Below are 24,062 nucleotides of genomic sequence, written 5' to 3'. Positions count from 1 at the left end.
TTATAACTAACGCTGGTAATTGTGCGTGAGGGGTGTGCGCGTGTGTCCACATAGGAATAAGTACGCATGCGCGCGCACTAACGAGAGCTAGCTGCCTGCGGTAGAAAGGACTCGCTGCAAGAGGAAGGGCTGAACGGCTTGGCTCGAGTATAAGCCGAGGGGGCGCTTTTCAGCACAAAAAACGTGCTGAAAAACTCGGCTTATACTCGAGTATATACGGTAGTCAAAACAATCATTCTTACAAATGAGTACAAGGCAGAAATATAAAAAAATAAGAGGAAAAAGAAACGTGTGTAATAGTAAATTGATAGTCAAAAAAGAACCCAAAGGTGCTTTTTCAAGAGGCAGCTGGACTTTCTGGTTTTTCTTTGAAGATGTTTGAAAAACTGAAGAAGCTTCTTGGATGAGAAGCGAAATGTCTTCAAAGAAAAACCAGAAAGTCCAGTTGCCTCTTGAAAAAGCACCATTGGGACAACTATGACCTGAATGACTAAGAACCTCCATAGACAGTCAAAGGAGAACTGAATCTGTTCACTGAATATGAAAAAGGAATGGTGATGATGATGAGGAAACAAAACAAAGCAGGTGGACATATATGAGTAGAACAGAGTATCCAGAACAAAGAAAATAACTGAATGACCTTGTGTGAGTACTCTACTCTGTAGTGTTCTGTGGATGCATCCTGTTATTGAAGATTGTTGACCTTTTCCTGTTTCCATATCAATTTCCAGATTTTCAAAAAATGAAGAAATACACCTTGATTGAAAATATATATTTGATGTTCCATTTCATAAATGCTTCTAGAAGATCACTAAATATGTCAGTGGCTGGCAAGAAATCTTTAACTAGAGCAGTGATCTGAAACAAATAGCAGATTGTTTAATTATTCAGAGACTTCATCAAAATGGAGAGCAATTATCTGTATCGGCCAGTCATTGAGTTGGCCAGCATACATGTTTAGTAAATTATTGTGGTTGGTCATGCAATGAACTAGATGTTTAAGATGGATTAAGCTTTTTATACACCTATCCCCCTAAGGTCTTAGGATTCTTTATTTGATGGTATTAAAGATATTGTTATAGGATGTAAGCTATTCTAAGTAAAGCTGCCTTTTGCAATTGACTGATGGTGATTTTGTCAATATCGATCGCATTCAAGTGGTGCTCCAGATGTTTTGGGATTGGATTCAAGGCATCTATTACTATTGGTACTATTTTTGTTTTCTTTTGCTGTAGTCATTCTCCTTTTTTTGCAGGTCTTTATATTTTGTTATTTTCTCAAATTCAGGGAATTCTTTCTTTTCTGTTCTGTTGTCTTCAGGTGCTACACTGTCCAACTTTGTGTTATTGACAATTGTTAAATCTGAGTTGTGGTGTGGCAAGCGCTTGTCTGTTTGAATTCTAAAGTCGCAGACCACTTTAGCTTCATTTTCTATCATTTTGTCTATTTTAGGGTCTCACCAATTCTTGCTTATAGGCAAATGGAATTGCTTGCAGATATTCCAATGCACAATTATTGTTACTTTGTCATGGGATTGTTTGTATTGATTGTTTGTGCCATCTTCTTGCAGCAGCTAACTATTTTTTAAAATAAAAAATAAAACTATTTTTATTTTTATTTTTAACTTCTTGCAGTCCACTATTTTTTTAGCTTATTTGTAGAGGAAGCATTTTCTGTCTATTCGTCTTCCCAATTGTGATTTTCTGCTTATTCTTAAGCCTTGGTTTTATACAGCCAGAATTGTCTTTCTTCAATTTTCCTGCTTTTAGTCATTGCCAAGACTTATCTGCTTTGCCTGTTTTTTAAAAAATGTACTGCCATGTAATATTTTGTCTTGCCATGTCTCTTCTATTGTTTATTTGGTCATTCTTTTAGGCTGGTTTGCTCTCTCCAGTATTCCGTAGGTTTCCTGATATAGTAACTTCTTCACTGTTCTTCAAATATTATTCCAATACCCTTTTTCCTTCGTCAACTCTGATGCAAAATTCCACACCCACCTAAACATTTCCTTGGTATGTTTAGTCTGCCAAGTCTGCATAGATGAAGGGCATGAATCCTTGTTATTGTTTTTCTGGCCTTCTTATCCAGATCTTTTAGTTCTGCTTGAGTCCAATCCATTATTTTAGCTATCTAATGACAGGAATTGTCTACCTGTTCTTTGTTTTTATATCAGTTTACGGCTGAAAATATTCTTTAAATGAGTATTTATTTTGAAAGAGAAACATTTGTCTACAGAAAAATTCTGTTGGAAATACTGGCGACTTCTTAAAAATAAAAAAATCTTGAGAAATTGTGAAGAAAGCCAAGTTCTTGATGGAGTTTTTCACTTCTTTAAGCTGATCCTGAATTTCACACACAGCATATCAGGACTAAAGAGAAATAACCATTTACTTTTTTGTTTGTTCATAATTTTTATTATATATTTTAATTACAGTAGTAAAAGCTCAAGTCTCCCAGAACCATCAGCCTGAGTAACTCTACTGACAAGCCAGACACAAAATCCAAGAACACAGGCAGATATGTAAGACTATAAGACTAAGGAGGAAGTTTAAGTGAGCAGTGAGTCCCACTGCAGACCATCTAATGCAGGGGTGTCAAACTGTCAGCCCACGGGCCAGATGCATCATGTGCAAGCCATACCCACCCCAGCTCTGTGAAGGGGAAAATGTCACGATACGTCACAAGTTTGACATCCATATTCTAGTGCAGAACTGTCAAATTCCTGGCCTGTGGGCCAGATCCATCATGCACTGGCCACACCCAGTTTAGTGAACAGGAAAAAGTCCTAATATGTCACATGACGCCGTGACATGAATTTGACACCCCTGATCTATGGGCTACTAGAGATTACAAATAACAAAAACACCCATGTTCTGGAGTCGCAGCTGGAGCCCACTACGATAGAAACCCAGAAAGGATTTCCCCTCTCCCCTAAGAACCCAATCAGGTTTTGGTGATGAAGGCCAGGTTGGCTCTCTCATCTATGATCAGGTCGAAGCAGCAAGTCACAGAACCTCCAGAAACAGGTCTTGGGGCTGAGCAGTGAGCCAGAATGCAGTATCCTGGCCATTGTCTTGGATTGTCACTTGTATTTCTATTTGATTTTTCAAGTTTATCCAGCTTTGTGTATCCAGTAAAAAAAAATCCTTATTAGGGTCATCTTGCCAATTGTAATTCCATTTTGATTATCTTTTCATCCACATTTTATTCTCTAATATTTCTGGTTCTGGTAGTTCTGCATCAGAATAACTTTTGGATATAGTCTATTAATAAAAAGTAGACATCATTGCTGACATTTCTATTACAGCTATTAACGTTTCCCCCAGTCTTCAAAAATCTCCTGAAATATTTTTTAATGTTAGTGTTTTGTGTCATTTTGTAAAGACTTGAATAGTAAATAAACAATTTCTAAACATGATTAGAAAGAGGTTCATGAACTCACTATTCTTTAAAAGGCTCTGCCATGGTTATATGATGGCTGATCCTTTTGTTTCCTGGCTCTTAGACCTATGGTCTGTCTGCTTGCTGGTTCTTTGGTCATAGCCATGGTCAACCTCTGTTGGAACCATCTTTATTTCATCATGCCTCCATGGAAGTCGGAGCCAATTGCTTACTTTAACAATTGTTGCATTGCAGCTTTACAAGTAGGATTCACAAATCCTAAAATAGCATATTTGGTGTTACCATGCGTTTCAGATACCACAATTAACAGGTTCATTACCTTAAACCATTAATTTTGGTTTGTACAATATCACACCAAAACTAAACATACAATTTTGTAATTCAATAAATTAATGAACAAAAGGCTACCAAAAGTTTTCAGACTGAAACTGTGAACCTCATCAGAGAGATACAATCACAAGTGACTAGATTTGGATTCTCAAATGTCTTAACACACTTCTGGAAACAAGATCCCCAGACTTTTAGTCATGGGGGACTTTAACTTGCCATCGTCCGGCTCGTCATCGACAGCAGCTCGGGAGTTCATGGCTTCCATGACGGCCTTGGACCTGACCCAAGTAGTTGATGGCCCTACTCACATTGGGGGAGGCACTTTGGATTTGATTTTTGTCTCTGGTCAGTGGTTGAGAGATCTGGACTTGAAGGAAATAGTCATTGAACCTTTGTCATGGTCAGATCACTCTCTCCTTCGCCTGGACTTTCTGACCGCCATTCAACACCGCAGGGAGACGGAGCCGATACGTTGGTTCCGTCCCAGGCGCCTGATGGACCCGGAGAGGTTCCGGACGGAGCTTGGGCCACTTCCTGAGAGTCTGGCTCACGGCACGGCTGAGGAACTTGTTGCGGCCTGGGAACAGGCCGCGGTGGGGGCCCTAGACCGTGTCGTGCCTTTGCGGCCTCTGACCCGCGCAGGTCCCAACCGCTCCTTGGTTCTCCGAGGAGCTGAGGGGATGAAGCGCCGGAGAAGACGCCTAGAGAGTTCCTGGAGGTCCAGCCGCTCGAGGCTGATCGGACACTAGTGAAGTCCTATAATAGGGCTTACCTAGTGGCATTGAGGAAGCGAGGCGTAGCTACGCCTCCTCATTGCATCGGCAGATAACCGCCCAGCCGCCCTGTTTCGGGTGACCTGCCCTCCTTCATCAGGGGAGCGGATGACCCGCTGCAGGGACGTGCTGAGGAGTTTAACGGTTATCTATACGATAAAATCGCTCAGCTCGGGACGGTCTGGACCAGAATTGCGGTGACTCAGATGGGACGCCTGAGGGTGGTCTTGGTGACATTTTGTGGGATGAGTTTGACCCTGTGGCTCCGAGGACATGGACAGGTTGTTGGGTAGGCTGAATGCTACCACGTGTTTACTGGACCCGTGCCCTCCTGGTTGGTACTGGCCACTCAGGAGGTGACACGAGGCTGGCTCCAGGCTATTACGAGCGCTTCCTTGGTGGAGGAGTCTTCCCAGCCGCCTTGAAAGAGGCGGTGGTGAGACCCTCCTCAAGAAGCCTTCCTGACCCGCTGTTTTAGGTAATTATCGTCGGTCTCCAACCCGCTCATGCGAAGGTTGTAGAGAGTATGGTGGCATATCAGTTTCCTTGCACCTGGAGGAAACTGTCTATCTAGACCTGCTCCAGTCCGGTTTCCGACCCGGTTACAGCACTGAGACGGCTTTGGTCGCGTTGGTGGATGATCTCTGGAGGGCCAGGGATAGGGGTTGTTCCTCTGCCCTGGTCCTATTAGACCTCTCAGCGGCTTTTGATACCATCGACCATGGTATCCTGCTGCACCGTTGGAGGGATTGGGAGTGGAGGCACCGCTTATCGGTGGTTCTCCTCCTATCTCTCCGATCGGTCGCAGACGGTGTTGACAGGGGCAGAGGTCGGCCCGAGGCGCCTCACTTGTGGGGTGCCGCAGGGTCGATCCTCTCGCCTTCTGTTCAACATCTATATGAAGCCGCTGGGTGAGATCATCAGTGGCTTCGTGTGAGGTACCAGCTGTACGCTGATGACACCCAGCTGTACTTTTCACACCGGGCCACCCCAACGAAGCTATCAAGTGCTGTCCCGGTGTTTGGAGGCCGTCGGGTCTGGATGGGGAGAAACAGGCTCAAGCTCAATCCTCCAAGACAGAGTGGCTGTGGATGCCGGCATCCCGGTACAGTCAGCTGAGTCCACGGCTGACTGTCGGGGCAGTCACTGGCCCGATGGAGAGGGTGCGCACCTTGGGCGTCCTCCTGGATGAACGGCTGTCTTTTGAAGATCATTTGGCGGCCGCCTCCAGGAGAGCTTTTTACCAGGTTCGCCTGGTGCGCCAGTTGCGCCCCTTTCTAGACCGGGATGCCCTGTGCACGGTCACTCACGCCCTCGTGACGTCTCGCCTGGATTATTGCAATGCTCTCTACATGGGGCTCCCCTTGAAGGGCATCCGGAGACTGCAGTTAGTTCAGAATGCGGCTGCGCGGGTTATAGAGGGAGCCCCTCGTGGCTCCCGTATGACACCTATCCTGCGCAGACTGCACTGGCTACCTGTGGCCTTCGGTGCGCTTCAAGGTTTTGGTAACCACCTTTAAAGCGCTCCATGGCATAGGGCCGGGCTACTTACGGGACCGTCTACTGCTACCGGATACCTCTCACCGGCCCGTGCGCTCTCACAGAGAGGGACTCCTCAGGGTGCCGTCAGCTAGACAGTGCCGTCTGGCGGCGCCCAGGGGAAGGGCCTTCTCTGTGGGGGCTCCCACCCTTTGGAACGAACTCCCCCCAGGACTCCGCCAGCTTCCAGACCTCCGGACCTTCCGTCGCGAGCTTAAAACACACCTATTTATCTGCGCGGGACTGGACTAGTTTTTTAAATTTTCTAATTTTAAATTTTTAAATTTTATAGGGGTTTTAATTGGTTTTAATATCTATATTATTTTAATAATCAGGCTTTTTGAATATGTTTTCTTAATGGTTTCTTAATTTGTATATATATGCTGTTTTATTTGCCTGTGAACCGCCCTGAGTCCTTCGGGAGATAGGGCGGTATATAAATTTGAATAAATTGAATAAATAAATAAGATCATTTTTAAAAAATATTTTATTTTCAAAATGTACATTCAACCTATTTTGTTAAAATCCATGGTTGCAACTAAATGTTTTTTATTCAATTCATCAACAATATACATCTAACTATACCATAAGATTAGCAAGAGATAGGTGGAAATTTTTCCATACTTTTAAGAGCATATTTAGCAGAAGAGCTATTAAGTGGCTTAATTGAATCATACTCTTGAATAAAATATTTTAGAAATTTTAGAAAAACTGCACTGACAAAAAGTCAATCCTCCTTCCCAAAATATTCATAAGGTACCACAAAATAAACAGGCTGAAGTATAAGACCTGGCATACCTCCAACAAATGTACCTAAAACAAATCCTATAGAATAAAATAAGTACTTTTGTACTCTTAAGTTAGATCCACCTATTGGCTCTGCTGTACACAACGATTTTTCCCCCATGCCTCAATCAAGTCTTATAATACTACAGAAGTGGGCAGTTTAAGAAGAGAATCATCTCCTTGCTGACAACTATGTATATAACAGCTCCCTTCTTTTGCATTTCTCAGAAGCAGTCACTTGAACTATACAGTGCAAAGTCTCTAAGATTTATTAGGCTTGTGCTAATCTGTTGTCTAGGCTTTAAGTTACACCTCATTGGATGGCAATTTCTGTAATTTTCAGCTGCACTTCCCCTTCTAGAGAGCATGGAGACCATATGGTTAAGCTTGGATCGAATGACAGAGTAGTGAAATTCCCTCTCCTTGTTTAGTTTGCGGAAATAATCTCCACGGTGATTGACTGAATAGTCAATAGACCTAAGGGATGTTAGTGAACCAGCAGAACTTGTCCGAGAACATTGGGAGGACGATGAAGAAAGTGATCGTGCACTAGAAGAAGTTGAGGTGGACTTTCTAGAAATAGGAGACCCTTCTTTAGAGGAAATTCTTTGATCAGGAATCTTCTGGTCAGGTATTCTCTGAGCCAGAGGTACTTCCACATTATCTCTTTTGTCAGTCTGTGTCATAGAAGTCTTGAGTACAACTGTTGTCTGAGTGCCCACCATTCTACATCGAGTAGTGGTCTGGGTGGTGGCTGAAACCACAGAAGTAGTAGTTTGTGTGGCACAATTTAAGAATGTTGTTGCTCGCTTCTCGTCTAAAGTTTCAGTCTGAGTGGACTGGCTGCTTGTCTCTTTAGGTTTTGTTAGGATTTCAGAACCACTATGCCATTCCTTTTCACCACTAAGGTGTGGCCGTTTAGCACTCATCCTTTCCCCTTGGAGCTCTTTCACCTGTTCTATTTCTCTTTCAAGTTTCTTTGGGGAGCTTGAGAGCCTAGCAAACTCAGCTCTCAGAAGATTACCCACAGTGAAATCTTTGCAAGGTGTTAGTTTATTGACTGGATGTTCATGGCAAACATTAGTCCTGTAGTTTTGAGGCAGCTTTGAATTAAGTGGCTTAGATTGTGCATACAGGATTCGGAACTCCAAATCAAAATGTTCCACTATTTGGCCTGAGAGTAGCAACAAATTGCTGCTGTTCAGCTTCCCATCAGTCCAAGTGAAGCTAGAAAGATGGAAAAAGAAAATAGTATATGATACATTTAGAATATTAATTAATTAAATTAAAATATCTCTTCCTTTTCAAATAGACAGTTATACCCATTTATCAGATAGGTTGAGGCTGAGATACTAATTCATCGAGGAACATATAGCAATCATGGATCTGAAACACATTTATTGAGGGAAAGCTCCATAAATTCTACTCAATTCTACTTATTCCAAACAATATTGTAACATTTAATTACTAGCAAGGTAATTTTTACTTTTTCATCCAATCTTCACCAATTTATATATAATTGGTAAAAAAAAAGACTGGCTACATTTAGGAGTATAAGACAAACTATTATACTTTATTGTATCTTGAACTTTCATCTAAATATACTTGGGAATTCTCTATGGAAAAATAATATGTTAACTATGTAACGGGGAAACCAAGAATTTTAATTATTGCTGCTTAATAAGTCAAATGACTTAGCTAATTGTCAGATGGCTATTAGGACAAGCCTACACTAGAAGAATAGCAATTATATTTTGAGCAAGAGATTATAATCTAGGGAAAAATGAGCACAAAGATGTGTTAGATATTTATGTCTGCAATAGATTAAACTTAGAGAATATCATTTGCTCAAAGTCATTACATGGGTAAATTTGAATCTCTGCCTTCCTAGTCTTAACTGAATAAATGAACAACCAAACTACACCTATAGTTATAAGATTTGAAGTGTTTATAAACAAGATTCTTTACAAATGAATAGAAAGTTATCCTGGGTTTTTGTAATAAATGCCCTATTAATTTTATTTGAATATATTAAGAATGTTAAGGCAGCACTGCACTAATAGCAATAGCACTTAGACTTATATACTGCTTCACAGTGCTTTTACAGCCCTCTCTAAGCAGTTATAGAGTCAGCAAATTGCCCCCAACAATCTGGGCCCTCATTTTACTGACCTCCGAAGGATGGAAGGCTGAGTCAGTGTTGAACCTGATGAGATTCAATCTGCCAAACTGCTGGCAGCCAGTGATCAGCAGAAGTAGCCTGCAGTACTGCATTCTAACCACTGCGGCTCTTAATAATAGTGTAGAACAATGGGACTAGAATCCTCTATGGCTGCAAGTATAATAGTAAAGAATAAATTCTAGCCCACATGCTGCGTATAAATACAAGCTTATGGCAGTCTAGGAAGACCTTGTTGAGTTTCATTGTTAATAATGGTATTATTAACTTGATGAAACTCAGTCTTCCAATAACAAAATTTATAACAGAAAGGAAACCTGTGTGAAACTGTATTTTTTTCTTTCTCAATATCATTTGGGGCCGGGATAGCTCAGGCCGTTAAGAAGCTTGTTATTAGAACACAGAGCCTGCAATTACTGCAGGTTCAAGCCCGGCCCAAGGTTGACTCAGCCTTCCATCCTTTATAAGGTAGGTAAAATGAGGACCCAGATTGTTGGGGGGGCAATAAGTTGACTTTGTAAAAAATATACAAAATATACAAATAGAATGAGACTATTGCCTTATACACTGTAAGCCGCCCTGAGTCTTCGGAGAAGGGCGGGATATAAATGTAAACAAAAAAACAAAAAACAAAAATTTCTTATAAAAAGCATTCCAGTTTAAATATATGTATGCTTGTCCCCATTCTATCCACATTTCAAATTTTAAAAGCAATCTTAGATCCTTAAAAGCTGGAGCTTGTTGGATTATCCTACAGTAATGTTCCTTAAAATCTGGTCCTAAGACCCCTGGACATTCTCCAAAATCCTCTCAGTGGTCCATAAATTAACAAATTTTCAGCCTTTGTTGAAAAAAAAATAATATTAAAGTCCCTTCAGTCATGAGAAATGGCAGCGAATGCATCAATTTTAAATTTTAATATAATAAACATTGATGACTAAAATCCATTCAAACGAAAGCCTTTTTTTGGGTTCTCAATCATTTTTAAAAGCGGGAAATCATCCTGACAAGAGAAAAACAATTAACACTGGCTTAGAGAGAAAGATTAACCCACTGTATTTTATTTGTAATTCAGTTAAATAGAAGAGACAACTAGCTGAAATTTGATGGCAACCCAGTTTAAATATGAAAACTAAAACCCCAAACCAAACCAAAGTTCCATTTAAATATAAAAATGTATACAAAACAATGTGTTTTAAAGAAACACAGCCTTGCTTTTCACACCAAATTCCATACAGAAACATTAACATACATCCATTCTTGGATCTACTAGGAGAGAATTTAGCTTTCCCTGCATGGATGCCTTTCTGCAATACTAAGTTATTAGCACTAAATAATACTGGAGGATTATGGAAAATTATGCCAAGTCAACTGGGTTACTCAGCTGAAGAAAGCTTGTCCACCTATTGAAGCCAAGAGACCAAGCTAGTTTTTATAACAGATACTTACCTGTAGGAGCCTGTAGTCACTCTTACACCATCAACAAGCATGAACTTCTCATGGACACTCCCGATTATTTTAGCTCCTGATCTTGCATAATAGGTGTTTCCAGTAATAGTTCGGACTCTCATTAACTGTTTTCAAAATGACAAAATTTTAGACAAAATTACCAAGGCAATGTGTTTAACCACCTACATATAAAAAGGGGTATAATGGCAATGCAGAAATATAATATAGTGAAATATAAATGTTTGGGGCTTTGGCAAGTCAACTTTCTTATCCTCCATGAAAACAAAGGGCTATTGTAAGAGCAACGTGCTTATCTATTGAGTGATAATGAGTTCCATGTATTTCTTTGTTCCAAAATTGAAACTGTTCAAAATTAATCTTAGTGATTGTTTTTCTTCTATGTGATTTAAGATTTCTTTCTGCTGTCAGTTAAAAAGATGGAACTGTGCCTCATCCATTCAATTCCTTTGATATGGCAAAGGGATAAAAAGGCCTTGACAGTGCAGAAACAAAGATTTATGACTATACAACACAATGCTATTCTTATCTTCAACTGCAGATTTCTCCATTAGAGCTTCTGTATACTAGCAAATCAGTATTCTTATTAGTAATAGTCACAGAAGCCACAGCATTAAGTAATGTCAAGAAAATCTGCTTCAAGGGATAACTACTGGAAAAAATGATACGAATGGCAGAAATTGAATCAAATCCTTTATTTATAGTTCTAGCTCAACAAAATACAAATGCAAAATTAAGAATACAGGAAAAATAAAACCTAAGCCTGCAATATTTGTTGATAAGATGATATCAACTAGCTTCTGCGGCCCATAGCTGTTCCTAAAAATGTGACAATCCAAATTAAGTCTTCCAGAAGACTAGAATTTTTTGATCAAAGTGAATTTCTGAAAACTAGGTTTATGTATGCCAGATGTTATAGATGGTAAATGAGAAATGTAACAATATAATGAATTACTGACTCAACATCTGAATCTGAGCAGGCCCAGATACAACTGCTGTATGGGAGACTAATGTATTTTTCTATAGTTATAAGAAGTGCTCCAATTGAAATCAATTTTTTTAAAAAACCCACATATATTACTACAGATAGTCCTTGAGTTACGACCATAATGGTATCTGTCCATCACAATCTAATTTTAGATTAGTTTTGACACGGTTGTTAAATGAATGCTGTGGTTGTTAAGTGAACCAAAGATTTACTAAGGAGCACAATTTTGCCAAAAACTGTAAAAAAATGCTGGGTTTTAGCAAAACACTCATAAAACATGGGGACATGACTGTGGGACACTACAAATGGCCGTAAATGCAGCTTGGTTGCTGATTATCCAAAGTGCAGTCATTTGACTGCAAGAGAGCCCAACTGTTGAGAAACTTTAAATCTGCGTCATAAGGACCTCCCAGGAAGGTCCATCAGAACTTCAAACAGTCTTTAAATGGCAGGTCGTAAATTGATAACTGTACATGAAATAAGGTTGTTACAGAAGCAGACAGGAACTGACAATGAGGAGTCTACAATTGTGCCATAATAGGAATGGATTATTTAATTCCTCACATTTTGTAAATCTAAATCCCAAATCCTCTAATTAGTTTTGATTAAAGCTTTATGTAGGCTGAGTGAAGATACTGCCATAATATGCTGGATCCGAATGATTTACCTTCTTAGTGATGAAGAAAACCTATCCAGGAGGGTTAAGTGATTTAACCAAAATTTGAGTTGTCAATTTCTCAGGCAGTCCCCAAGAGAAATGCAGTCAAACTCCAGATGAAGAAGTACATTTCATATTGAGAGAGGGAGGTAAAGTATGGCATTCAGAAACAAACTTAGTAGCTTCTAAAGTTGGAGCATCTTTATAAACACAAGGTTGTGTAAAACATAACAAAACATTTATTGCTATAGGAGCATAATTATTGATTTAGCACATTTTAAGACTATGTTTTTGAGCTCTAATACAAAGTTTCACTCAATTGGTTTTTCCAGTGAGTGAAGGTTAAGAAGTGGATGCTAGGTACTTGAAGTCTTAATCTGATCAGTTGAACTTTTGTTCATATTCTATTTAATGGGGACTTAAAGTGCATGCTACAGAAAACTAGAACCTTAAGTTTTCTTAGTAATGGATCTCAAAAGAATTTGCTAAACTAGTAGGAAACTAAAATAGCTCAGCAACTGTGAAAGACCACTTAGGTTACAGATAAAATGTCTCCATTGCCTCTACATTGTCTCAATACAGAACTGAAATGGAACAGTGAGCCTAGTTGAAGTTATTTACCAGTCAAAAAAAATTATGCTGGTAACTCGACCAATATTCATAAATAGAGAAAAAAAGATGGTAGATAGAGAACCTTAATCCTCTTTAAACTATCAGATGGATATATACTAACTAAACTAATTCTACAAACTTCTGAGATTATACTACTTGTTCATTTTCTACAGCTGTGGATGCATTATTGACACTCTCTGTGGTAGAGATTGTAAGATAGCTTGTAAAGCTATTTTATCAGTGTCGATAAAATTTTATCTTCTAGAGAAAGTCATTTTGAAAGACAGATGCTTTAGTACCTCCTCCTGAAGTTTTTAATATTATTTATGAAATCAAATGTTATTAATGACACTATTACTGAAGATAGTTTATTACTTTCTCCTCTTTTTCAACAATGTTCAAATAATCTTGTGTATATATATGTAAAGATAAAAATGTCCCATAACATACATTTTCCTGTTCAGGGGAGAATTCCAAGTTTTTACACATTTCCAAGAAATGACAGAGAAAATTCTGATCCAGAAGTATATACACAGGAACCAGCCTCTTCTTACAAGCTTCTTGAAGGTCTCTGAAGATGTCCATATCTGTGAATGTGTCCATAACCACAGCAATAACCTTGAAGATAAAAATGAAATGAATTCCAACATTACAAATATTTTATCAGAGGCTTTAGCACAAAATGAAATATCCTTCCATGCTGCGGCACAACTTTTCTCATTATACCATGCAGATATTCTAGAGGTCATTTCCATAATTTTTAGCTAGTATGAATATTCATAGCTCAAACATTTAGACATTCCCTTTATAACCTTCTTCTTTCAAACTAAAATGTGTAATGGAACATCTCTGTTCTCTTAGTGCTACTGGACTAATGAATTAAAAAAATATTAAGTTTACTGAGGTATGCTTTATATTTTCAGTGTGAAACATATATTCTTCCATCATTACATAAAATTTAAGAAATTCATATATGTGGATAAATCAGGCCTGTATATAATTTCCCATTTCATCCAATTTTAAAAAACATATCAATTTTCTGTATTATATCATATTTTATTGAATAAATATGGTAGAGGAATATATAGAGTGATTTTTGCCTATATATTAAAGCTCTGCCTCAGTGTCAAACGGCACAGCTGAGGAGCTTCACATTCTTTGTCACTGATTCTTATTTTACAAGATTGAGGAGTTAGGAAAAGCTCACCAAACTTCCTACCAGCAAACCTGTAATTGCAACCTATTTGCTGGGAGGAATCTTGGTTTTCATTCTTTCTTTGAGCATAACTAATCCTATGCAGCCTTCTAATTAGATGATTAAGAAACTACCTGGATAGCTAGCATTGAGGGTGGGGAAGCCACTGATTTCTTATCTTCAATAAAGATTTATTCTTACAGTCTAGAGCAGCCTTCCCCAGTCTGCATAAGCTGAAGTATATAAAGTTGTATAGCGATGGCCATACTGACAATTGAATTCTAGGATAAAAATGACAGATAATGAAGACCAAGCCAGAAAATATGCAATGATTGTAATATATTTTCTTTTTCACTTCTGTTGAAAATATCACATGTTCCTGCAATTAACCTTATTTGTTGGGCTTGTATAATTACTTTCATCATTTCTAGCCACTAGAAGCTACTGTAACAAAGTCGGCTATCTTTCAACATTTTCTCCACTCCCTTCCTTCAAGGCAGAAATTGAGCCAAGCACCAGCTTGCTGCAGGTGTTGTTGGGAATGTCAGTGCTGTATTTAGGATTTAAAACTTAAAAACAAAACAACAAGCTCATATGACTTCTCATTTTTGGAGCACTAAACATACATACATAAATGTGCCAAATACAAGAATGACAAATTATTAGAACTTGGCACTACTTTTGTATAGGAATGTCAAGTATTCCTGGATGCTGGAAGTAAACACTAATTGCCTGATATTTTTACAATCCTACTTGAGGAAAGGGGGGGGGGGGAAAGAGTCTTCACAAGAACAATGCTTTTCAAGTCTCTGGATTATCAAATATCTTTTGTATATTAACAATCGTGGCACATTTATAAATGTCATCGTAAAACATCACTATGACTTTAGAAGAATAAGCTATTTCCTAAATTTCATTCTTATGCAGAGATTTGTATGTTCTTCAAGAAAAGTGATATTGGCTCTGACACAGGATTATTTTTTTTTAAGCAAATGTTTAAAAACTAATCTTCTACATGACAATACAATCCAGGTTACCTATCTAAACATCCCGTCATGTAATCTAGTGGTTGTTTCTTGGTGTTACCTGTACAGCAACTCAAGAGTTTTTCCTTTCCTTTCTTCACATTCCTTTTTTGTAAAATGCACCTTTCCTGTCATGATCTAAATGAATTGCCTTTGAATCAATTTGATATTTGACTTGAGTTGTCTTTGAAACTCAAAAACATGTTAACCAAAATAACTGAAGCCCTGGTTTACAGAATTAAACCATTTGCCTGTCTGCATAACATGCTAAATTACACTTTGTTCATATCCCGTATTGAACGGCGCATACCCAGCCACTTTTTAGCCTATCACATTGAGTAAATCAAATACTTTCTCTAGAGCACAGTAATTGTCCTAGACAGACAACTGATACATTCCAGATATACAAGTCCTGATTTTGCTTTGCAGTCCACCTGAACTACTTTTACAACATTAATATTTTACAATATTAATATTATTACAATAACATATAGTTATTTATATGAAGTTCCTTTAAAACATTTGAACACTGGTCTATATACTACCTATTCTGATATTCCTAATCCTGTTTCTAAATATCTTTTTACTGAAGATCTTGCTTGCATCTACATGAAAAGCATTGATCTCCCCCCTCCGAAATATTAAATTATGAGAACTAGTGGCTTCAATAGGATTATCACAAACTTCTTTCTGCCCTCATTTTTCTTAACAGTTTAACATTCTAGATTTCATCAAGCCTCGTGGACTACAGAATCAGGAAAGCTAAATAAGATGACCAAAAGGAAATAAGCTCTACAATCATAAAGTGGCTATACAAGAATTACAGGTACATTGGTCTAGTATTGTGTCAGCCAAATGAATACATACACTGCACAACACACACCCCAACCTTTGGGCGGGATATCCTATGGAATTGACAAACTTGCATGATAAGGACTGAAATTTATTGAAACATCCAGAATGTAGCTATTTCTGCATATTATTCTCCAAAATCTATTAAGCATATCAAAACATAATATTTGAAAATAAAATGCAGCAATGACTGTAGATCCCTGTGTGGAAAGATCAATGACCATCTTTGTCCTGAAAATATCTAAAATTTCTTTTGATTGTAATAAAGACAGCCAATACTGTTAATTAAATTATTCTGGGCAACTACCACTACCCTGTACTTTTTTCCCCCAAGAATACCTAATTGTACCAATTCACTCCCACATTCTTCTCTTGTAAACCTGTTTGTGCAGCTTCTGCTTTCCTGAAAAAGTCCAAACCCTATTTGAAAAGTGACTTTTACATCTGTTTTATAAAATCGTTTGCCCTGCAGTAAATGGAGCTTATCCTACAACAGGCACCATTCCAACATTCCGTTAGGCAGATGAGTAACTGCATTCCACTGCATATTTGTCTGTATGTATATATTTCAGTCGGTCAAGGAAGGATATTGAAAGAAGTAACATCCCCCAAGTGATTACAGCAATCCAGTTAACAATTATAATGAGTGCATAAGACAATTTATATTGAAGTTATTTGACCTGAATATGTAGATACTGCTGTAGTATTATATATTGCTTTTAAAAAATTCTCTTTCCCAGCTGGAATATAGAATATGACTATCCACATCCCTCAGCTGAAATAGAAGCCTACCTAAGGATTCTAGATACCTGGAACTCATCGACAAGATCAATGATTTGGAGATTAAGGTAAGGCAATTTGGTTTAGAGAACTGGACTTTGGAACTGTTCATTGAACTGTGGTATTTCAATATGTATGGTAGTACACCACTCTATTTACTTTGAGTCCAAATTCAATATAATATAAAGAGTAAACAGTACCTACTGTAAGTTGTATTCTCAAGCCCTTACATTTCTCTCTAGTGCAGGAGTCCTGTTCAGTTTCAAACAGACCAGCAGAAGTCCCCAATCCCATGGCATGCCAGAAACCAGTCCGTGCAAACAAGTGAAGACGCTCCATCCGCAGGATGCAGGCAGCACAAGAAACCATGCCCCCTCTTGTCTGAGGAAAAATCTCTCACTATGGAAGTGGTCCCTGGAAATGGTTGGGGGCCACTGCTCTAGTGCATACTGCCGCAGCAAATAGGGCCCAAAGATGTTTCAAAGGATGCAGTGTAGGACTTTGGTTATTTCTACAGAAATCACTGAATAGCAGTTACAAACCTAAAGCAAGAATGTTGAATCATTCACCACCAAGAAAAAAGAAAAGCAGGCTGTTTTTATCATATAGATGTCATTTCATAATCTATACTGATAATTAAATTGTACTTGATAGTTTGCAAGTTCCACTGTTTGGACTGGGAATGATGTTTAGAAATTTAGAAACAAAACCTAAGAGAGATGGCACAAGGGGTAGTAAAGAAAAATGTAACAAAAAAACTTCACTTCTGAAGTCAGATATGAAAAGGCATAATAATTGCACTATGAATAAATGAATATTTTGTCATTATTATGGCTAGCTGTAGATGCCTGCAAGTGGTGTGTCTTTTTTTTACTCTTTATTCACTATGTATCATAAAGTACACTTTTCAAGCCTTAACCAGTCAACCAGCCCTGTCCACAGGATACAACAGTCCAGTCCCTGCCCCTGGTTTTCTATTCCACTCGTCTCTACCCAATCTAGATACTAAAAAAACAGCAAAGAACAGGCCTCATTAAGTTTGGATGGTATATACAGCCTTTTCTTAATCAATATCCATCCGATATTTCAGGATATAATCCCATGATTTTAAACACTGTGGATTGGAGTTTATAAGAGGTAGAGTACACAAACTAGAGTATCAAATTGGAAACTGTAGAATTACATTATCATCAGTGTTGTTTTGATAGAATAATTAATCAAATTATTCAAGACATTTTCAGAGGAAGCCTAGACTATTTCATGATGTCTCACTTACATCAGTATCTCCCCTTACAATGTCAACTAAACTGTACCTTCTAAACAAAATATATTGGACTGCAGTTGCATATTTTCTGCTTAGCATAATTACTTGTTTAGAAGTGATGGGAATTTTAATTTAGAACTTTAATTACAGGCTATATCACATTTGAAAAATCTAGTATCATCTCACTGTATGAAGAACACTCACATGAATTTGTAAACAATGCATTTTTTTCTGAATAGGACTAGAAATCTCAAAACTATAGCTGTATTAGTATCACAAAATGATACTAAGGAGATCAGCCTTAGATGGTGTCATACTATCAACAGCCAGAAATACTAGAAAACAGCTGACTGAAATATTCACATCCTAGTATCTCCACCCATTGGTAAGCATAGCAGAAATTACAGCTGCTATGTGAAGTGGAAAGACAATAAATCAAACACAACAAATAGAGTTGTGATCATTTCTACTATACATCCAGAAACAAATTTTCTGCTAATTTTTAAATAAATATTGGGGGTAGGGGGGTGCTTCTATCACAGCATGCTTCTGGATTTGTGCAATTCCTTATTCTGGCCATCATATGCTGCCAAGTTACTGGGAATTAGGTGATATACAAATTTAAAAAATAAACGTTTTATTTCCTCTTCTTATCGTGAACCCAACAGCTTTATTCTTATGTCAATGATGGCCCATGTAGTTTGGTAAGAGACTATTTACTATGCTCACCATATCATCAACAAAGATAATGGAAAATACTATGCCCAAAAGCAATAACTAGGATAATGGTTACATTAAAGCATCCTGGTTTATTTGAAGAAAAGATTAAAATTACAAAATATTTCAAGGCTGTTTCATATTTTGGTAGAAAAGATGCTATACAAGCATCTACATTTTGCATATATTCATTGTGAGAATAAATACATTTAGAGGTCATGGTTTACTAAATTAAATAATTTTGGCTTTCTGTCTTCTATGAACCTAATCATTGTAAAACAGTGCATTATATGATCCTCAACACACATTATGACTTAACACAATGTCAATTCAACTCAAACTACAGGTAGTCCTTGCCTTACAACTATAATTGAATTTGAGAATTATAATCATAAATTGTGATGGTTGTAAAACAGGTCATCACATGACTGACTTGATATTATGGTGTTCTTTGTGGTGATCATTAAGTGAATGTGGTAGTTGATAAGCAAACCAGTGTTCATTATAGGCCTGTTTTGCTAAAAACTGGAAGTAAATGCCAGTTTCAGGAAAAACCATTGCAATCATGACTGTGGGATACCAGAAAGAGCTGTAAATGAAAGCTGGTTGCTGAGTGCCCAAAATGTGGTTACATGACCACTGAGGGTGGGGGGAGCAGGGAAGGGGAACATCAGAACTTTGAAACCAGTCATAAGTAGCTTTGGGGGTAGAGGGTTCCATTGAAACTGCACAATTATCCAGTCATCAGTCAAGAACTACCTAACTAGACAAGGTAAATAATCTGGCATGGTAGTAAGCAACTTCCTGCATTCCTAAGGTAAAGGTAAAGGTTCCCCTCGCACTTATGTGCTAGTCGTTGCCGACTCTAGGGGACGGTGCTCATCTCCGTTTCAAAGCCGAAGAGCCAGCACTGTACGAAGATGTCTCTGTGGTCATGTGGCCGGTATGACTCAACACCAAAGGCGACGGTACGCTGTTACCTTCCCACCAAAGGTGGTCCCTATTTTTTCTACTTGCATTTTTACGTGCTTTTGAAACTGCTAGATTGGCAGAAGCTGGGACTAGTAATGGGAGCTCACCCCGTTACACGGCAGCACCAGGGATTTGAACCGCCGAACTGCCGACCTTTCGATCGACAAGCTCAGCTGTTTTAGTCCCTGAGCCACCGCTTCTCTTTCTCCTGTATTCCTAGAGAGATATAAACTAAATTATGCAACAGTAGGCAAACGGTATTAGATGAAAAAACTGATGGAAAGACATTGAGAAATAAAATCCAAAGCAAGACGCTATTAATATTGCCACTGTCAAATATATTTCATTAAATAAATGGCTTTTGAATAAACATATCATTTGTCATCTGCTATCTTGACATTTGGTTATCAGCTTACATCACAGCCAACAAAGAAGATAGGTACTCATTTAATCAATTTGCCTTTCCTACTTCTGTGTCACTGAGGCTCTGTAATGTGAATTTCCTTCTTCCTACTGATTATAACACTATGGGTCACAACACAATAGGCATGCAGGACAGGAAACATAACATTCCACCAACTAATGGCTTCACATGTTTATAGTGTAATTAGTCATGAAAACATACCCATCACAAGAACAGCATTGTTTATTGGTTCCAAAGACTGTAGGTACCCCTGCTTCAATATTTTTAGCTAGGACTACCAACCTAATATTTTAGGATTAACTCATAGACTCCTCCCATGCCAAATATAACATTATACTGGAGCCCATCCTGCTTCTTATTTTAGAAGCCTCAACCAGAATCATGGTTGAGGCTTCTAATCATCAACCATTTCAATATGAGTAAACAATAACTTTGGCATTCTTTGCAAAGGACACTTCTCAAGGGCTGTTATTTTTCAATTTACTTATTGGTCAGTTGTGGGATGGTCACTTATGAAAATCTTTTTTTTATACTGAGAGATAATTTTCCATAATAGATACAAAGTAGGAATTGATAATTTGGTGACCAACTAATAATTTAAATTACAAGTAGTTCTCTACTTACAATAGTTTGATTAGTGACAACACTAACTAGTGAAGTTACAACAGCATAAAAAAGGTGTTATGACTGTTTTTCATGCAACTGTTGCAGCATCCCCATGATGATCCAACTGACTCTTATTTATGATAGTTGCAGTATTTGGGGTCATGTGATCACCTTTTGCAACCTTCTAACAAGCAAAGTCAATGAGAAAGGCAGATTTGCTTAACAACTGTGGCAAGAAAGGTCATAAAATGGGGCAAAACTCGCTTAACTGTCTCGCTTAACACCACAAATTTTGGGCTCAGTTGTGGTCATAAGTTGAGGACTACTTGTATAACATTTCTAATTCCTGCCTTTGGCGATGCTGACTGTGGCTAAGGTGAGTTGAAGGGTGTTAGATTGCCAGAAAGAAGGAATGTATGAAACAGATCACTAAGCTGAAGGATTTTGGAAGCAGGTTAACTGAGAGCTTTAGTTGCCAACGGAAACCAGATGAAAGATACAGAAAGTCCAGAGAGCGTATAATGAATGCATCATTTGGTGCAGTAACAAATCAGATCTTTCCACTTCCTAAATTGTAAGCTCCATTGAGATTGGAATTCACTGGATAGCCTTAGACAAATAATACTGCCTATTCGGGCAAAATACTAACCTACTTTTATAGGGCTATAGAAACATTATTATATCTAAAGTGCTTTGAAGACTAGCCCTATAATAAAATTTAATTAAAATTATAATAAAAGTTAATTAAAAATAGACAATGCCAATTTAACCTTGATTTTTCCCCTATAAATTATTTAAATAATGTCATTTCAGTCAATAGAAATGGCAGATTTCAAAGAGCTTGTACTGATTATCTGCAAAATAGATATTTTTCAATTCCTTCAGTTATATTTCTAACCTAATAGCCAAACTTAAATAGATGAAGCATAAGAATTTATGTACTATTACATTACTTTGCATACAATATCAAATTCATTACACCATCACTCCTTTAACCTTGAATTTTATTTCATCGTTTTATGTAAAATTCTGATCAAAAGATATACGAAAATATGAATTAAAACCAACTTGCCTTTTATTATTACTAGGATTGGACGAGCCATGTCATTTTTTTTTAAAAAAATGGCCCTTGAAGAAACTAACAACGGCTGAAGGGAGTCAACATTTATAATTTACAAAACTTCACTATAGAGATCTTCAATTTCTGCAACAATTACACAGTACTTTCAATTAATTTTCAGAAGAGATAGGACTCTACCACAAAAAGCAGAATGAAAATAACCCAAATTTATTTTTTTAAGTTAGACAAAAGACCAACTTCAATTGACTCTGGCTGATTAACAGCTTATTTCCATTCTTCAAGAATTGCGTTTGCTTCCAGTCCATATACCAACTGAAGATTTCTGCTCAATTCAAATTGGGCTGGTAATTCCTTCTTTGTTTACATTAACAGCAATTGTAATACAAAGAAGAATAAATGCAAGCATAACCACATTTGACAGCCAACACAATACCTACCTCCTACTCCCAAAATAAGTCAAACAAATGGCAGTTACGCTGGGGAGTCACAGGCATAAAGGATTTCTCTTTAAGAGATAAGAAATCTGTGAGCTTCTGGCTGCTACTGAACACAACTCCCTGTACACTGAAACCAGATGAGGCTGTTGGGAATCAAAGCTTAGCAACAATCTGGAGCACTGGTCTCCAAGTAAGTAAGACAATTTACTGGGGTGGAGGAAAAAAAATTAGAACATAGCCATTTATCCATTACATCATTTTTAAAAAAATTGGAATGTTGATTATCTACATATTAATGCATATATATAACTTATAAACAGACATAGGGACTGCAGGATCCAGGAAAGTGTAGCACTGACCATAAGTCCAACAGCTGTCCTTCACTACATTAAACCGATCTATTATGGCATTTGACTTTCAAACGAAGCACAATAATTCTGCACATAAAGTTAAGAGTCCAGCGTACACACACTTTCTTGGAAAAGCATTACAATGTAACCCAACAAATTAATGCCTCGTGGTGGAAGTAACCTTTTAATTCTTTTCCCACACCCGACTTTCAAACTTGGGAGGCTTTTTCGATAACCACAAGTTATCAACTAATAAAAGGTAAATTGTTTCTTACAATCACCACACACCGCACTCCCAACCACACATTAAGGCGAACTCCTAGGAGATATGCGTCAAACACGGAGCAGTAATTTGCGGGTAGTTAGAAGGTTGCGAGGACTGTTGATTTGCGGCTGCGGGAACGGACTTTAAAAACCAGAGTTACGCCTGATCTGCGTGCAACGTTGCTGTTCCACCCTGGCCGAATCGTGCCCACCACGAAGCGCAGCTCCAGCCAAACTAAGGAACACTCAGTAACAGAGTTGGAAGGGACCTTGGAGGTCATCTAGTCCAACCCCCTGCAGACCACCTGTCTCGAGCCCTTCACTCACTTCTCTCGCTGATCGGATCTGCTTGCGCACCGCCTCTTTGCAAGCATAGATGACCTCGCCAAAGCAGGGCTGGAAATAAGTCTCCACGCGGGTCAGTCCTCGGAAAGAGCCGGTAACAAAAGCCGGCCAGCCCAGCTCTAGGACAGGTGGCTCAACGTCAGACTGCACCGGGAAGTAGGTGAGCGAGGAACAATCCAAGGAGGTGTTCAGGGCTTGGTCTGTAGCCGAGACACTTTCGTTCGTCCCGAGGGGCTGCACGGCGGCGCGCAAAATAGCCTCGATCTCGGGATCGGAAAGGAAAGAGCTCATTTTTTCCCGGCGTAAGAAAGCCTGGAAAGCCGGCTGGCCTTTGGCGATAAGCTCCTCCAGCGCCAGGCGCTGCGCCTCGTTATAGGCCGGCGGGGGAAGGGGCTCCCAGCCGCGTAAACTCCGGAAAGGGGCATCGTCCAGGCACTGGGACTGATTCGCCATCGCCCTTCCGATGGACGCGAACCTTAGGGAATACTCGGGCGCGTGGGAGGAGTTGGCACTTTATAGAAAATTTGAATCTAAACTGGCGTCCGCGCTTCCGTTATAGGCTGGAACGGCTGTCGCCTCGCCTCTCGGGGGGGGGAGGGGGGAGGCTCGCTGATTGGCTGTATTTCGGAGCGGCCGTTCCAATCCCGAGAGAAAGAAAGGAGTTTCTCGGCGATTTAAAAAACAACAACCGTCTTTCCATGCTCTCGGCTTCAGCAGATACCTGTCGCTCAAGCCCGGGGCTTGGGCGCGGTGGGGCAATCGCTGTGTTCTTCGACCAGGTAGGTAATGATACAAAGCTGCAAGCCGCCTGAACTGTAGCCTGTCAAAGGAGCCGATGGTTCGGAGTGATGTCGAAGTCATTATTGAACGCCTTGCATCCTCCCGGCGTCCAGAATTAAATCAAGAGTGGTTGTGCACGTTTGTAGTTGCGGCATCTGCAGTTTTCTAGGTTGGTCCTGAACGGATCGACTTCCATGGAATAAATGCCAAAGATGACACAATTTAAGCCACAATAT

The 24,062-nt window shown here is 38.8% G+C and overlaps 1 protein-coding gene across 1 annotated transcript; it reads right to left on the bottom strand.

Moving 5' to 3' along the window:
• Positions 1 to 6,513: 6,513 nt before the first annotated feature.
• FAM83D (family with sequence similarity 83 member D) lies at positions 6,514 to 23,634 on the bottom strand. The gene is made up of 4 exons (XM_058174499.1): positions 23,029 to 23,634; positions 13,185 to 13,352; positions 10,459 to 10,583; positions 6,514 to 8,057 (listed from the first exon to the last, which is right to left on the bottom strand). Exons 1-4 carry the CDS (start codon positions 23,497 to 23,499, stop codon positions 7,055 to 7,057), a joined length of 1,767 nt encoding a protein of 588 aa, XP_058030482.1. The 5' UTR covers positions 23,500 to 23,634; the 3' UTR covers positions 6,514 to 7,054.
• Between the last annotated feature and the right edge of the window lie 428 nt (positions 23,635 to 24,062).

This window comes from Ahaetulla prasina, chromosome 3, assembly GCF_028640845.1.
Source record: "Ahaetulla prasina isolate Xishuangbanna chromosome 3, ASM2864084v1, whole genome shotgun sequence".
Classification (NCBI taxonomy): Eukaryota; Metazoa; Chordata; class Lepidosauria; order Squamata; family Colubridae; genus Ahaetulla; species Ahaetulla prasina.
Note: the sequence above shows the minus strand (reverse complement) of the source record. Positions and strands in the feature narration are given on the sequence as shown.